Below are 14,130 nucleotides of genomic sequence, written 5' to 3'. Positions count from 1 at the left end.
ACTCACTAAGCCCTACCTACCTATCAAATATTATTGCTTTTTTACTAACCTTTTTCAAACTCAACCTTCATTTTTGCAACTACTACTCAAATACCAAACATAATGAAAATCTATGTACAGCTTCATGAGTCATATGCTAATGGCATGGTTTTATGAATTTTCCTCATTTATTATGCAAATTAGCTGTTGATTTGCATAATAAGTATTACGTTATGTAAGTTATCATTCATTCTATCTACATACCAAAAATCATGATGATCCGTCGACGCGTTCTCGAGTTATTCTCCTCCAAAGTTTGAAAGGAAATTGGTGCCTGCAGTTACAAAAAAGCCGCTAGGGGATCCAAACTCACAACACTTACTCTCTGCCCCAAGGGCTGTCTACCACTCAAATATTATGACCACAGCATGTCCAGAACACGAGATGTCAAAATTAAAAGTTTTGCTGCAGTACCTTAGGGTTGACCTTCGTTTTCCTGACCCCTACCCACCTGCCAAATATTTTCAGGATCCATTCAAGGGTTCTCGAGTTATACTGTTTACGAGAAAGCGGACGCACACATTCGGCTCGCAACCGTCCTGACGGGAAAAGGCTACGCCAACCATTTTCGAACATGGCCTTCCTTTCCGCAACCGCTACTCAGATACCAAATATCATTAAAATCCATACACAGCTTCTCGAGTTATATGCTGTTGACCTACATATAGGGACACAACATGAGGCCATAACCGAAAATATAACCTTCTCGGCGAAGGTAAATATTCGACAGTTTGTATACTCCAAGCATGTGTAAATCTGGGATTCCAGAGCATTACGCCAGGAGGCGCGACTTCTCGGTGCATGTTGGATTGGTGGGGCCGCACAAGGGGATGTACTGGTGTACATATACGGGTACATATACCGCTCTTTCCCCTTACCCCCAACAGGGTCCTTGCCCCCAACAGTGACACAACAGTGTAACAACAGTGACGCCAACATGCCTTCAACAGTATCAAGGCAATATTTTGTCTATTTTGCACCAATTATCAAGTCGTAAGGTTGTCATACCAAAGCACATGAGCCCAAAACTTATATATTTTGCCAAAAGATTAAAAGAAAAACAAAATAAAGTAATTTATGATACCTCTATATATAGTGAAGAAAAAATATGTTTAGGCAAGAAGGTTAAAAAAAACAAAAGGAGCCTGTGATTTTTTAACCTCCTTGGTTTAGGGATATTTGGATATTTGCTAATTCTACCTCCATGCCAAATTTCATTTCATGTCATTTAGTAAACAACATTAGAAAAAAAGTTAAATCTATTTGAAGATTTGGCAGGAGAAGAGAAAGAAGAAGAGACGCGACATATATATATATATATATATATATATATATATATATATATATATATATATATATATATCAACCCATGGCCATGTATGGATTAAAATATGACCAAAAGACAATGGGTGTGAAATATTCCCACTGTCCCTCCCGTGCCACCAGATCAGTGATAGATGGCTACTTTGCATTTGAAAGAATTGACTCAGAGGGCGTGTCGCAGAAACTTGTCGATGAAGATTAGACAACAAGGTTGCTTGAGTAACTGCTTTTTAGCAAATCTGGGACTTTTAAATCTGTGACTTTAAATTTTAAGTCCCAGATTACAATTGTTTTTGCGCCACAAGCAGTTGACTTGTCTGGGGGAATTGAAAGGGCGACCCTTAACTTAACATTAATCTTTGGTGTGAAAAAGCTAACTTTAATGTGCTCTTTTGATATTTTTCTGCTCTACTTGTCCATTTTAATTTGATCCCACTTTCTAGCGTCTTCTGACGCGACCTTCTTTCATTTACAAATAACACTATCCCACCAAAGTAAACGGATTTGTTCTTTACGCAAATGACACAATAGTTGTGAGAGCTTTTAAATCGTAATTCCTCACGTTAGCCTGAAAAATGTTTTTTTTCTCGCTCTCTCTTCGTTTTGCCACTTATCTCTATCCTGGAACTAAATAAAGCAAAATAAATGGAACGTTAGACTACATCATAGTACTAATTTAAAAGTAAAATGGAATTGCTAGAGAGAACGATAGCTTGCCATGAACCCGTACCTCCAGTCGCCGGTTTTCAGTCAGCGGTCGGGTCAGCAATGCCCTTTTTCCGACTATCACACAGATGTCCTCCACGAAGGGACAGTCGGGTAGGGACTCGTCTGCTGGCATCACGATAACATCCAGTCCAAGCTCCCTTAGGGTCTGCGCATACACTGCGTGCTCCTGACGTGCTTTCTCAACGTCGATGAGCTCATGTTTAAAAAGGCCAATGTCTTCACGATCCTCGTAGCTTTCAGAATGTTCCCGAATGGAGTGGGGAATCTGGCGCACGATGGCCCGTGTAAATTTTGCCGTGGACATGCTTGCTGGTCTATACGCAGCTGAATTCTAGACAGCGACTGACGCTACGGTCTCATTTCTTGTTTACGGTCTCATTCCAGTGTATCACTCCGAGTGTGCAGTCATAGTCTAGTCAGGGACTCAACAAGGGCGCCAAAATGATTGGACCACCAAAGCGTGTTTTTAGATTGACCGTGCATTCCCTTTAATCGATAAGAACTGATATGAAAATGATTTGAGATGAAAACTAGTGTACTACTTGCATGATTATGCATAAAAGTTTCGTGACCCGAGCGATTGTCGGACGGTTACTTTTATAGTCCTAAGTGCTGCGGTCAGGCCTCCGCCCACTTTCCCACCGTTCCACCCCACTTTCTTCCAGCAACAGCCTTCACAAATGGGTTAGTATCAAAAATATCTTTTTCGCATTCTACTCAGGTTTACGTAAAATCACGATGCACAGCATGCTTGTTACATAGTTGCGTCAACTCCTTTGACTTTCTTAACGAAATATTTTTGATTTGTTTGCTGTTTCAAGTCTGACCTTTCTGGAGCAAGGACGTTGATGTAACGTCCTTGTCTGGAGTAACAAATTTGCCCCTGGGCGAGTTGGTAGGAGTTCGAGTAGTCTAATACCAATCCCTTTTCAGTTTTTTTTTACCGCCGTGTGTTGTATTAATGTGCAAAAACATTATATTTTGCTTATTCAAAAAAATCTTTTTAACAAGGAATTAGTCATATGTGAGGAAAGTCACAAGGAATAATTTTTTGAAAGATTCGTTGAATGGGCAGGTACTGTGGATACAGTTTGTTGTCACTTTTGTCCCCGAAAATGTGTTTTCATCTGTGCCTCAACGATAGGTATCAAATGAAGCTCACTATCATCCAGTATTTTCGCAGTCGGGAATTTCTCTGTGATGAAATTTGTGATGTTGTTTGTTTTTTCCTACCGAACAAACTCAACTAAAGATATATGAAACGCAGCATTTCGGGGGATGTTGATACTGAAATGGGGTAACCACTAGTCCATGAAATTTGGGCGCCATTTTGAAAATGACAGAAAGGGCGTGATGTACAAACATGTGCTGTATGTGTGTATTTCTAAATACGAGGATTTAACTGTATATACACCTAGAGTTCCACGAATACATACCTTTGCCAGATAATCAAGGCTTATTATGTTAAGTGTTTTTATTCAAGACTTTGAGGTCTTATTCATATATTGCTTAATGATGATGATGCTTAAAGATGGTACCTAGTCGAAAAGTGGACGACTTCATTAGCGCGCGTTTATAATGGTATGAGTTCCATTTATCCAATCCAACTTATCTCAAACTAATGAAAGCTTGTAATTACTTTAAGGCCATGCTGATTTTATTATATGGATGACATCCATGGAAATGCCTAAACCGATGCGAGCGTGCGTATAAAAGAAATTGGTCAAAATATAAAGTTGCCTTCATTATAGAATCTAAGTGATCAAAACCTCTGGGTTAGGGACCAAACACCCTGCCGTTACACACACGACCTTTAATTGGGTACTAAACAGAGACACTGCAGCTGCACCTGTGCCCTCCTTGTGCACTGAACTGTGTAGCTTTTCAATGTTTTCCCCACAGTGTCTTCTGAAAACGCCCCTTTTCTACCAGCAGAAAATAATACCGTCACGGTGGTACTGAACCAACCTGAAGTGGTCATACCATGGTTACTCTAGATGATTCTGCAAGCTTCCTCACCCCACTTTCATTTTATTTATTTCTTCATACCATGCGGTGTTCTGTATCAATATACTACTTTCATTGTTCACTGTCCCTCCCCAAATATTGACGTACATTTGAACATTTCTGGCGACGAACATCACTAACAAGGGAATAAAAAAGGAATAAAAAATGTTGGGAACTTATTAAAATCGTGAATTGGAAATACTAAAGAGAGGCCCTGGACACTTAATACTAGCTCGAGCTGCCTTTTTTGTAGCTCTACGAACCTATATATACTAACCTGATTGTTCACTGTCCCCTGAGGATCCCTGAGCTGTGTTACTTTTCCATTTTCCCGTATTGTCTGCTGACAACGCCCCCTTTTCCGTCATTACAGGTTCGCGATGAGCGAAACCTGTTCTGTTTTTGCTTCCATCTATGGGTGCCGCCATGTTGAACTTTGACGTAGTCATCAGTGGCCAATGGCCTGTCTTGTTTCCAGTGATATCACGGCCTTATCACTTATAACTTACTTATTCATTATCTGCACACTTACTTATTCATTGGCTGCTTGTGTCACAACCGACCACATTACATCATTACATCATGTATATCATTCAGACCAGTGTTGATGTGATTCAAAAATAGTACTGTGCCACTGAACCCCTAATTGGGATACTAAACAGAGACCCTGCATCTTGTGTTTTACAGTGACACTAGCAAACATGCTCCGCAAGGCACAGGAAAACCTCAGCACCATCCGAACGTCCAGAGCGCTGGTAGTGATCGTGGCATGCCTGGCTATATTCACAGACACAATCCTGGATACCGTAGTTGGTAAGTCAAGGGTCATCATGAAAAGTATATTTTCACTGTTCTAATGTAGTAATACTTGATACAAGGTATACATGCAATAAGGTTACCTTTATACTATTGTCGTACCAGACATATATATGAGTTTCGTATATGTAAGTTTTTTTTTAATAAAGTTTTTTTCTGGATGTAAAAAGAAATGAACAAGTGTGATAAAGCCTCCAGGCCAACGCACATTCTCTCACTACACTTTATTTACAGAATAGTTCCAAAAATGAAGCTTTTACAGTTTTACAGATTACAGAGATATTCCTCACGTACCCTAAAACGTACCCTGAGACTTTTTTGAAAGTAACATCAGGGCTGAAAAGGAATTGAAAGGCCAAGGGTGATACTTTACATCAATCTTGGGTGCGAAAAAGCTTTGTCTTTTTGGTATTTTTATAGACCATTAGTGGTAATCTGACACAATTTCTACATTGTCTTCTGGCAATGGTCATCCTGCAAGGGATGTTTTCCACGTTCTAATGTAGAGACACTTGTAAAAACATGCTATAAAGTTGCCTTTATGCTGTAAATGAATTAAAGTTCGCGGGGATTTAATTTCGCGATAGCGGAAAAAATGACTTTTCGTGGTGGTTTTAATTTCGCGGTAACACCGTAGACTGCAGCCTAGTACCATAATAGAAAAATGTTTGCGGTGGATTTAAGTTCGCGGTTCGCGGTGAAATGGTCACCGCGAAAACCACGAACATTAATCCACCGCGAACATTTCTGCATTTACAGTATTTTCTTGCCGTACTAGACATGTATAGTACGAAAAAGAAAATCTTAAGGCAAAGTAGACTCTATCATATGAACGTTGAATATAGAAAACTTTGTTATTCAATAATTTCCGAACCTGATGAAATAAGAGGTAGATTGCATGTAAGTGTTGAATAGAAAATCTTGCAATTGTTGTCCAGTAATTCCCCCACCTGACGAAATTATTCACTGACGTAAGCATTTCATTTCCTCCAACTTTAGAGCCCATCATGCCAGATTACTTCTACAGACTACAACATCCGAACTACACCGGCCCCATCATCAATCATCACCATGTGTACAAAAAGCCAATGGCGGTATCAGGAATCCCCCAATCACCTTGTAACGATGGGGCAATCTGCCTACCAGGAGTGAACACAAAGCAAAGCCTGTCGGAGGTGTCAGAATCAAAACAGCGAGCCAAACAGCTAGAGCAACAGAGCGTCATACTAGGGATTCTATACGCTTCCAAAACAGCTGCGTCCGTCATATCAAATCCAATTGCTGGGTATTTGTCCGACAGGTAACACTACGCGGAGTTTTATTTATAAGAATTGAGATGTGCCACTATCAAACACAATAAGGTGTATCAAGATTCCGAGTACGCGCGTGCAAGATCATTGCTGTGCAAATCGACAGACGTAGCCTTGAAATGTAGGAACCACGATCAAAAAAAGGAACTGTTTACAAGTCAGGATGCCTTCACCTTTGACCTTGCTCATGCGTACTCGGAATGGCGAACGAGCTTATGGTGGCGTCGAATGGCCAATTTGCTTAGCCTAGAGGACACTAGATCGAGAGATAGGGGTTCGACTCCTGCCATTCTTAGCTATACGTTGTGCCCTTAGGAAAGGAACTTTACATGAATTTTCTCACTGCACTCAGATGTATGAATTCTAACTGGACTTAAGTTGGGTAAAGGGCGAGGTGGAAGGAGAGGCATGGCACTTCTGATGTAGTGCCATACACACAGTGGATAGCTATTCTCTGCCTCTCGAAAAGCTATGGAACTACCTTTACCTTTGGTTACCTTCAACGGAAAGGAAATAGCATCTGGTACGATTCTTCAACCGGCAGGGAATGAAGTTAACCCTATCCAGACTGGGGGGGGGGGGGGGGCAGAAGTCTTATAACACTTTAATATTAATAAGAAACCTTTATTGGTAACTTTTCGAGTGAGATATTTAAGTATTATGGAAATTCCCCGTTTTAGCAAAAAAAATCAATTAATGACGTCATAATTACGCCATATTACGTCATAATGATATACAAATTTTAGGAATTATAAAACTTGACGAGCATAACACCCCCTGCAAATTTGGTGATCGTACAGTAAGCCGTTTTGAAAATACGCCCCAGGAAGCCCCCCCCCCCAGGAAGGCCCAAAAAGCCCAGTCTGGATAGGGTTAATTATATTTCAGCCATACCATAGGTATGGTGAAATATATTGTTATATTGCAATCCATACATAGTATGAGATTGCAATATATTGTTTTTCCTTGGTCTCTTCTTCTTCTCCTGTCAAATTCTTCAAATGGATTCAACTTTTTCCTTTTTGGGTCAAATGAGCTGAAATTTGGCAAGGTGGTAGAAATAGCAAACACCCCCAGGTGTTTTTTTCACTTTCTTGATAGAGGCCTTAGAATTTATGATATTTAGGGTTTTTGGTCATTTTTAGACAAAATATGTATATTTTGGGCCCCTGTGCCCTGGTATTACAAGCTAATAACCTGAAATTTGGTACAGAGGTGCATTGAACATATGAGCACAGAAAACCATCAACACTTTCTTCATATATCACTTTAAAAATGAGTTATTTTAGGGTTTTTGGCCATTTTTGACTAAAAATGTATATTTTTGGCTCCTATGCCCTTGTATGAAGGCTAAATGAACTGAAATTTGGTACATAGGTGCATTGGATATATGAGCACAGGGCTCCATCAACACTTTTTTCGTAGATCACTTCAAAAATGAGTTATTTTGGTTTTTTGGCCATTTTTGACAAAAAATGTATATTTTTGGCTCCTATACCCTTATATGAAAACCTAATGACCTGAAATTTGGTATATAGGTGCATTTGACATATGAGCACAGGGTCCAATCAACACTTTCTTTATAGATCACTTTAAAAGTGAGTTATTTTGGGTTTTTCGGCTATTTTTGACAAAAAATGTATACTTTTGGCTCCTATACCCTTGTATGAATACCTATTGACCTGAAATTCGGCATGAAAGTGTGTCTGGCAAGTGTCCACAGTAGCTCATTTTCACTTTGGGCATACAATACTTTAAATTGTTGAATTTTGGGATTTTTGCCATTTACGGACTAAAAATGTTAAGTTTTGGCTCCTGTACCTTGGTATGAAGGTGCGTACATTATGTAGCCACAGGGCTCTATTCACACCTATGGTGTACATCAATCAAAAATTGTTAGATTTGGGATTGGCATGCATATGAAGATGGATTGCAATATGCTGTATTTGCTCCCAAGCAAATGTCGGCCTTTCTAGTATTCGTAATGTTTCTTCTTTCTTTCTTTCTTTCTCCTGTCAAATCTTCGGAACACGGTATCTCCGTTGTTCCTGAACCGATTGACTTGAAATTTGACACAAGGGTAGAGTGGGCCAATACCCCCAGACTTTAAAATTATTTTATTAAGGTTTTTTGGTCATCTTAAGACCAAAACTGTATATTTGGGCCCCCTGTACCCTGGTATTATAACCGAATGAGCTGAAATTTGGCACAGATATGCCTTGATAATTCTCCCATATAAATTCAATACCACTTTTGGTGTACAGTATAACGAAATGCTTATTTTTGCGATTTTTTGGTCATTTTTTGACCAAAAAAGGACACTTTTGGCTCCTGTACCTTGGTTTTAGAACCGGATGACCTGAAATTTAGTATAGGAGTGCCCTAGACATATGCGCACATGGATTCATTAACAGTTGAGGCATACAGTACAACAAAATGCTTAATTTTGCGATTATTTGGCCATTTTATGACCAAAAAGTACACTTTTGGCTCTTGTGCTCTGGTTTTAAAATCAAATGACCTAAATTTTGGTAAAATGGTGCACTAGATATTTATTCAAATGACACATGTATAATTTTTGTCATAGACTACGTCAAAATGATATATTTGGGGATTTTTTTGTCATTTTCCAATAGCCAGAGGGGTCAATGACCTTGACCCCAGCTGCAGATTGCACCTACTGGCATATATGTCTATTTAATCTAATTAGATAGGTAACCAATCACTTAGCCTGAATCACTTATCCTAAAGGGGGGGGGGGGGTGACAGCCAATCAGCGAGTCCGGTGTTATCTGGAAGAGTCCATTCTTACACGGAGGGGTTCATTTTTTTTAAGTTCATCCTCGGACTGGTGAAGTCTTTCAGTGGGTGTATTTTTGGACAGGTCTATTTTGCAGTTTTACAGAAGGTGTGCTGGAAGAGTCTATTCTCGCACGGAGGGGGGATTTTTTAAAATTCATATTTTGGACTTTGGCGACTTCTAGTTTGTCAAAGTCTTTCAGTAGGGTTATTTTTGGACTGGTCTAATTTGCAATTTTAAATGGGTGTGCTGGAAGAGTCCATTCTTGCATGGAGGGGGGATTTTTTAAAAATCCATTGGCTTTTTTTAAAATCCATTTTTGGGACTTCAGTGATTATGTCAAAGTCCTATTTTAGCGGATGTATTTTTGGACTGCTCTACTTTACATGGAAGAGTCCATTTTTTGCACACGGAAGGGGGATTTTTTCAAATTCAGTTTGGACGGGCGATGATTCAAAATTCAATTTTTAGTGGAAGTGTTTTTAGACTGGTCTATTATACCTTTTCATGCACTGGGACCTTTTTTGCTAAATTCAATTTTGGATTTGGTTTCTTATTCAAAAGGCCAAGGTTTCAGTGGGAGCATTTCTGGACTGGTCTATTGTGCAAATTCACATAGAGTGCACTGGAGTCCATTCTTGAACGGGGAAATTTTGTAAGATTCATTTTTTGGTTAAACCGTCATTAGTAAAAGTGATTTTTCAAATGGGTGATTTTGAAATAGTCTATTGTTGCATGGGGAGGGAGATGGCTGAAATATGCTGTATTTGCTCTCAAGCAAATGTCGGCCTTTCTAGTAGTAGTTAAGGCTTCATGGGACGACCGTAGTAACAAGTTAATTGGAAAACCAGTCTTTTAATACTGTTTATAGTGTCAAAAGTATACTAGTAACTCCGTATCTAATGAAAATGATCAAATTATATTTTCTTCTACTTTCAGGTTTGGTTACAGTCTAATCCTATACATAGGACTGGTCCTCGTCTTCGGTGCAACTATTGGTATGTGTTATATCTGTTTGTGTCCGTCAGTAAACTTTGTTACTCGACAATCGCATACGGTACTAATATGGCCAAACCCTTGCTCCGAAGCCACAAATTTGTCCCGGTAAACTACCGGATAGTGGGGGGGTGTTACCTCTCGGTGTAGGTCACGAACTCTATGTCGGCGGGCCCCGGGTTGATTATATAAATATTATAAATGAGAGTTTTAAGAAATCCATGGGACCTGCCGTGCTAAAAAATAGTCCGGTAGTCACAGGGTGTCCTATACGTAGGGGGCAGTTATGAAAGTAAGTGCCCATATTAAACGATCCGAAAGGGCTTCCTAACGGGACCGTGACAGAGTCAGAAATATTCATCAATAAGAATCTAAATCAAGTTTAGATAGTAACTTGACTTGGCTAGATAGTAAAGTGGGTTAATATGTTATGAACAAATGTATTCTCCACAGCATACGCATTCAGCACATCGTACGCTGCGCTGTTTACAGCACGAGTGATTCAAGGTGTTGGGAGTTCTTTTTCGATAATATCAGGTGGGTGTTTCTAATGCCATAACTTGTGTAAAAGTGTAAATATATCAAGCATAAGGTACGTAAAGAAACCTTGGAAAGTACATTTAACACGAACTGGTGGAAATGGATACCTGATCGTGACTTCGGTTGGTAAAGAAAAGAGCGATTTAGAAGGGGAGGGTTGTACAAACTTTAGTTCCTGTAGTTTTTTTTCTAAATATGTGCCATATCGCTACGACCTTTACGTACTTTCTTACGACATAAATGAACAGTAAATTACTTTAATTCATATATAATACCCTCTTTGGCCTCAACACAAAAGGACTAACTTTTACCTTTTTTTATCACATTGTAGCCTACATCATGCTAGCAGAGACCTTCACCGATAACACAGAGAGAGCAAAGACCATCGGACTAGTTCAAACTGGAATGACACTCGGCGCACTAGGTAAGCGTCCAGGTCACCAGAGCTGTTGATCTATTTACAAATTCATGCCCGAAGGCTAATTGAGTGGAACTACACAAACACAAATAAGCCTTGTCGGTTCTATTATACATATGGATGAGATGCGCACACATCAACTTTTGTCCGTTGAAAAAAATACCACCTTGTAAATCAAAGAAAGCTGCTGCAAAATGAATAAATATATGCAGGTAATTGTAAAAAAACAATATCAGAAAACGAATACTAAGGCTTTAAATAATATCACGATATCAGGAAATATTGATGGCGGGGGGAGGGGGCAGCTGATTTACGCAAGTCTGGTCTAGTCTCGTGTTCTCTCGCGTGATCGAGACTAGGCCATTCTCCGTGACCAAGATGTACTGTCAGACATCGAAAATTTGTAGGTACGTACTCTACCTTTATAACAGTCACTGTTGGAAGAAGATTGAAAGTAACTGTATGCATACCTGACTGATGAATCTCTTGGAAAAGATGACTTTTGATGACTCTAGTGCTTTTGTGTACCAACAGTTGGGCCTGTCATCGGTGGAGTGATGTACCAGTTCCTAGGGTACAAAAGTCCGTTCCTGCTAATAGCTGGGATGACAGTTGTAGATGGAGGTACACCATTTCATTTAGTTTTCCTCATTACAATATATATATATATATATATATATATATATATATATATATATATATATATATATATATATATATATATATATATATATTAACTTTTCTTCTTCTGCTGTGACGGGGATTCATTGGAAGCAACCAAGCAATACTTGTCTACATTCGCATATTTGTTAAATGTATTTGATTCGTTGGAAGCAACCAAACAATACTTGTTTTTATTCGCATATTTACCTCCATGAAATGTCATGGAATGGAGGTTATATTTATATTGCAATCCATACGTAGTATGGGATTGCAATATATTGCTTTTCCTTTGTCTCTTCTCCTGTCAAATCTTCAAATTGATTCAACTTTTTCATTTTTGGGCCAAATGAGCTGAAATTTGGCATGGAGGTAGGGATAGCAAATACCCCCAGGTGTTTTTTTCACTTTTTTTATAGAGGCCTTAGAAATTATGATATTTAGGGGTTTTGGTCAATTTTAGACAAAATATATATATATTGGGCCCCTGTGCCCTGGTATTAAACCCTAATGACCTGAAATTTTGTACAGAGGTGCATTGGACATATAAGCACAGGAAACCAACAACATTTTCTTCATAGACCACTTCAAAAATTAGTTATTTGGAGGTTTTTAGCCATTTTTGACTAAAAATGTCTATTTTTGGCTCCTATGCCCTTGTATGAAAGCTAAATGACCTGAACTTTGGTATATAGGTGTATTGGATATATGAGCAGAGGAGTCCATCAACACTTTCTTAATAGATCACTTCAAAAATGAGTTATTTTGGGGTTTTTGGCCATTTTTGACAAAAAATGTTAATCTTTTGCTCCTATTCCCTTGTATGAAAACCTAATGACCTGAAATTTGGTACATAGGTGCTTTGGACATATGAGCACAAGTGCCCATCAACACTTTCTTCATAGATCACTTCAAAAATGAGTTATTTTGTTTTTTTTGGCCATTTTTGACTAAAAATGTATATTGTTTGCTCCTATGCCCTTGTATAGAAACCAAATAACCTGAAATTTGGTGCAGAGGTGCATTGAACATATGCTCACAGGACCACATTGAAAGATTCTTCATAGATCACTTCATAAATGAGTTATTTTGGGGTTTTCAGTCATTTTTGTCTAAAAATATATATTTTTGGCTTCTATGCCCTTGTATTGAAACCTAATGACCTGAAATTCGGCATGAAGGTGTGTAGGACGAGTGCCCACAGTACTTCATTTTCCCTTTGAGCAGACATTACTTCAAATTGTTGAATTTGGGGATTTTTTCCAGGATGAAGATGGATTGCAATATGCTGTATTTGCTCCTAAGCAAATATCGGCCTTTCTAGTTTCTGTTATGTGTCTCTGTCTGTGTAGATGATTACTCAAGAACGGCTAGATGGATTGGTTTCATACTTGTTGTGTTGGTGGGGTGTGATGAAAGCTCGAATCGATGAGATCTTGGGCGCCGTATCTGTCGTTATAATTGATGTAATAATATCAGAAATCACCCCTATATTTGAGATATATTGGTACAGGCATCGTGCTGTATGTGTTTGTTAATGGGCTTAGCTGCAAGCAGATAGTGAGGTGACAGCTGTTTGGGGAACCCCCAGTAGTTTTATTTATGTCTGCTTAGGACTGTTTGAAATATTTGTAACAGTTGGCACAGTAGTTACCTCCATGAAATGTCATGGAGGTTATATTTTCTGTTATGTGTCTCTGTCTGTGTACAAGATTACTCAAGAACGGCTGGATGGATTGGTTTCATACTTGTTGTGTTGGTGGGCTGTGATGAAAGCCGTATCTGTCGTTATAATCGATGTAATAATATCAGAAATCAGAAAAGTGTTTGTTAATGGGCTTAGCTCCAAGCAGATAGTGAGGTGATTTGTATGATAGCTGTTTGGGGAACCCCGAGTTTTTTTAATATGATAATGAGTTTTATTTATGTCTGCTTAGGACTGTTTGAAATATTTGTAACAGTTGGCACAGTAGTTACCTCCATGAAATGTCATGGAGGTTATATTTTCTGTTATGTGTCTCTGTCTGTGTACAAGATTACTCAAGAACGGCTGGATGGATTGGTTTCATACTTGTTGTGTTGGTGGGCTGTGATGAAAGCCGTATCTGTCGTTATAATCGATGTAATAATATCAGAAATCAGAAAAGTGTTTGTTAATGGGCTTAGCTCCAAGCAGATAGTGAGGTGATTTGTATGATAGCTGTTTGGGGAACCCCGAGTTTTTTTAATATGATAATGAGTTTTATTTATGCCTGCTTAGGATATTATGGAGATGTGAAGCATAAGTATAATTGTAAGAAGTTGAGGTACATTTAACGGTAATGCTTAACAGGTATGGATGTCTCACATACTGTACTGCTGATTTGAGTGACATGGTGATTAAAATGCCATTAGGTCCTCGCATCTTAGATGGGTTGGGTGTCAGAAGTTTTATGGGCGATACAGATGTTCTGATTTCGTTACGATAAGGGACAGTTGTTAGTTGTCTCTTT

The 14,130-nt window shown here is 38.8% G+C and overlaps 2 protein-coding genes across 2 annotated transcripts in view; one reads left to right on the top strand and one right to left on the bottom strand.

Annotated features, from left to right (window-relative positions):
- Positions 1-2,470, bottom strand: part of LOC118411076 (N(G),N(G)-dimethylarginine dimethylaminohydrolase 1-like) — a 30,769-nt gene extending 28,299 nt beyond the window's left edge. The window contains exon 1 of the mRNA XM_035813085.1: positions 2,093-2,470. Within this exon, the coding sequence (XP_035668978.1) occupies positions 2,093-2,395 (303 nt within the window). The 5' untranslated portion in view covers positions 2,396-2,470. The remainder of the gene's footprint in view (positions 1-2,092) is intronic.
- A 2,329-nt stretch (positions 2,471-4,799) lies between these two features.
- LOC118412061 (chromaffin granule amine transporter-like) overlaps positions 4,800-14,130 on the top strand; it is a 30,473-nt gene continuing 21,142 nt past the window's right edge. Inside the window, exons 1-6 of the mRNA XM_035814664.1 lie at positions 4,800-4,911; positions 5,914-6,214; positions 9,964-10,022; positions 10,474-10,557; positions 10,892-10,984; positions 11,513-11,602. Of these exons, the coding sequence (XP_035670557.1) occupies positions 4,800-4,911; positions 5,914-6,214; positions 9,964-10,022; positions 10,474-10,557; positions 10,892-10,984; positions 11,513-11,602 (739 nt within the window). The remainder of the gene's footprint in view (positions 4,912-5,913; positions 6,215-9,963; positions 10,023-10,473; positions 10,558-10,891; positions 10,985-11,512; positions 11,603-14,130) is intronic.

Source organism: Branchiostoma floridae, chromosome 3 (genome assembly GCF_000003815.2).
Source record: "Branchiostoma floridae strain S238N-H82 chromosome 3, Bfl_VNyyK, whole genome shotgun sequence".
In the NCBI taxonomy this organism is placed as follows: Eukaryota; Metazoa; Chordata; class Leptocardii; order Amphioxiformes; family Branchiostomatidae; genus Branchiostoma; species Branchiostoma floridae.
The sequence above is the reverse complement of the archived record's forward strand: the minus strand, read 5'-3'. Positions and strand labels throughout refer to the sequence as shown.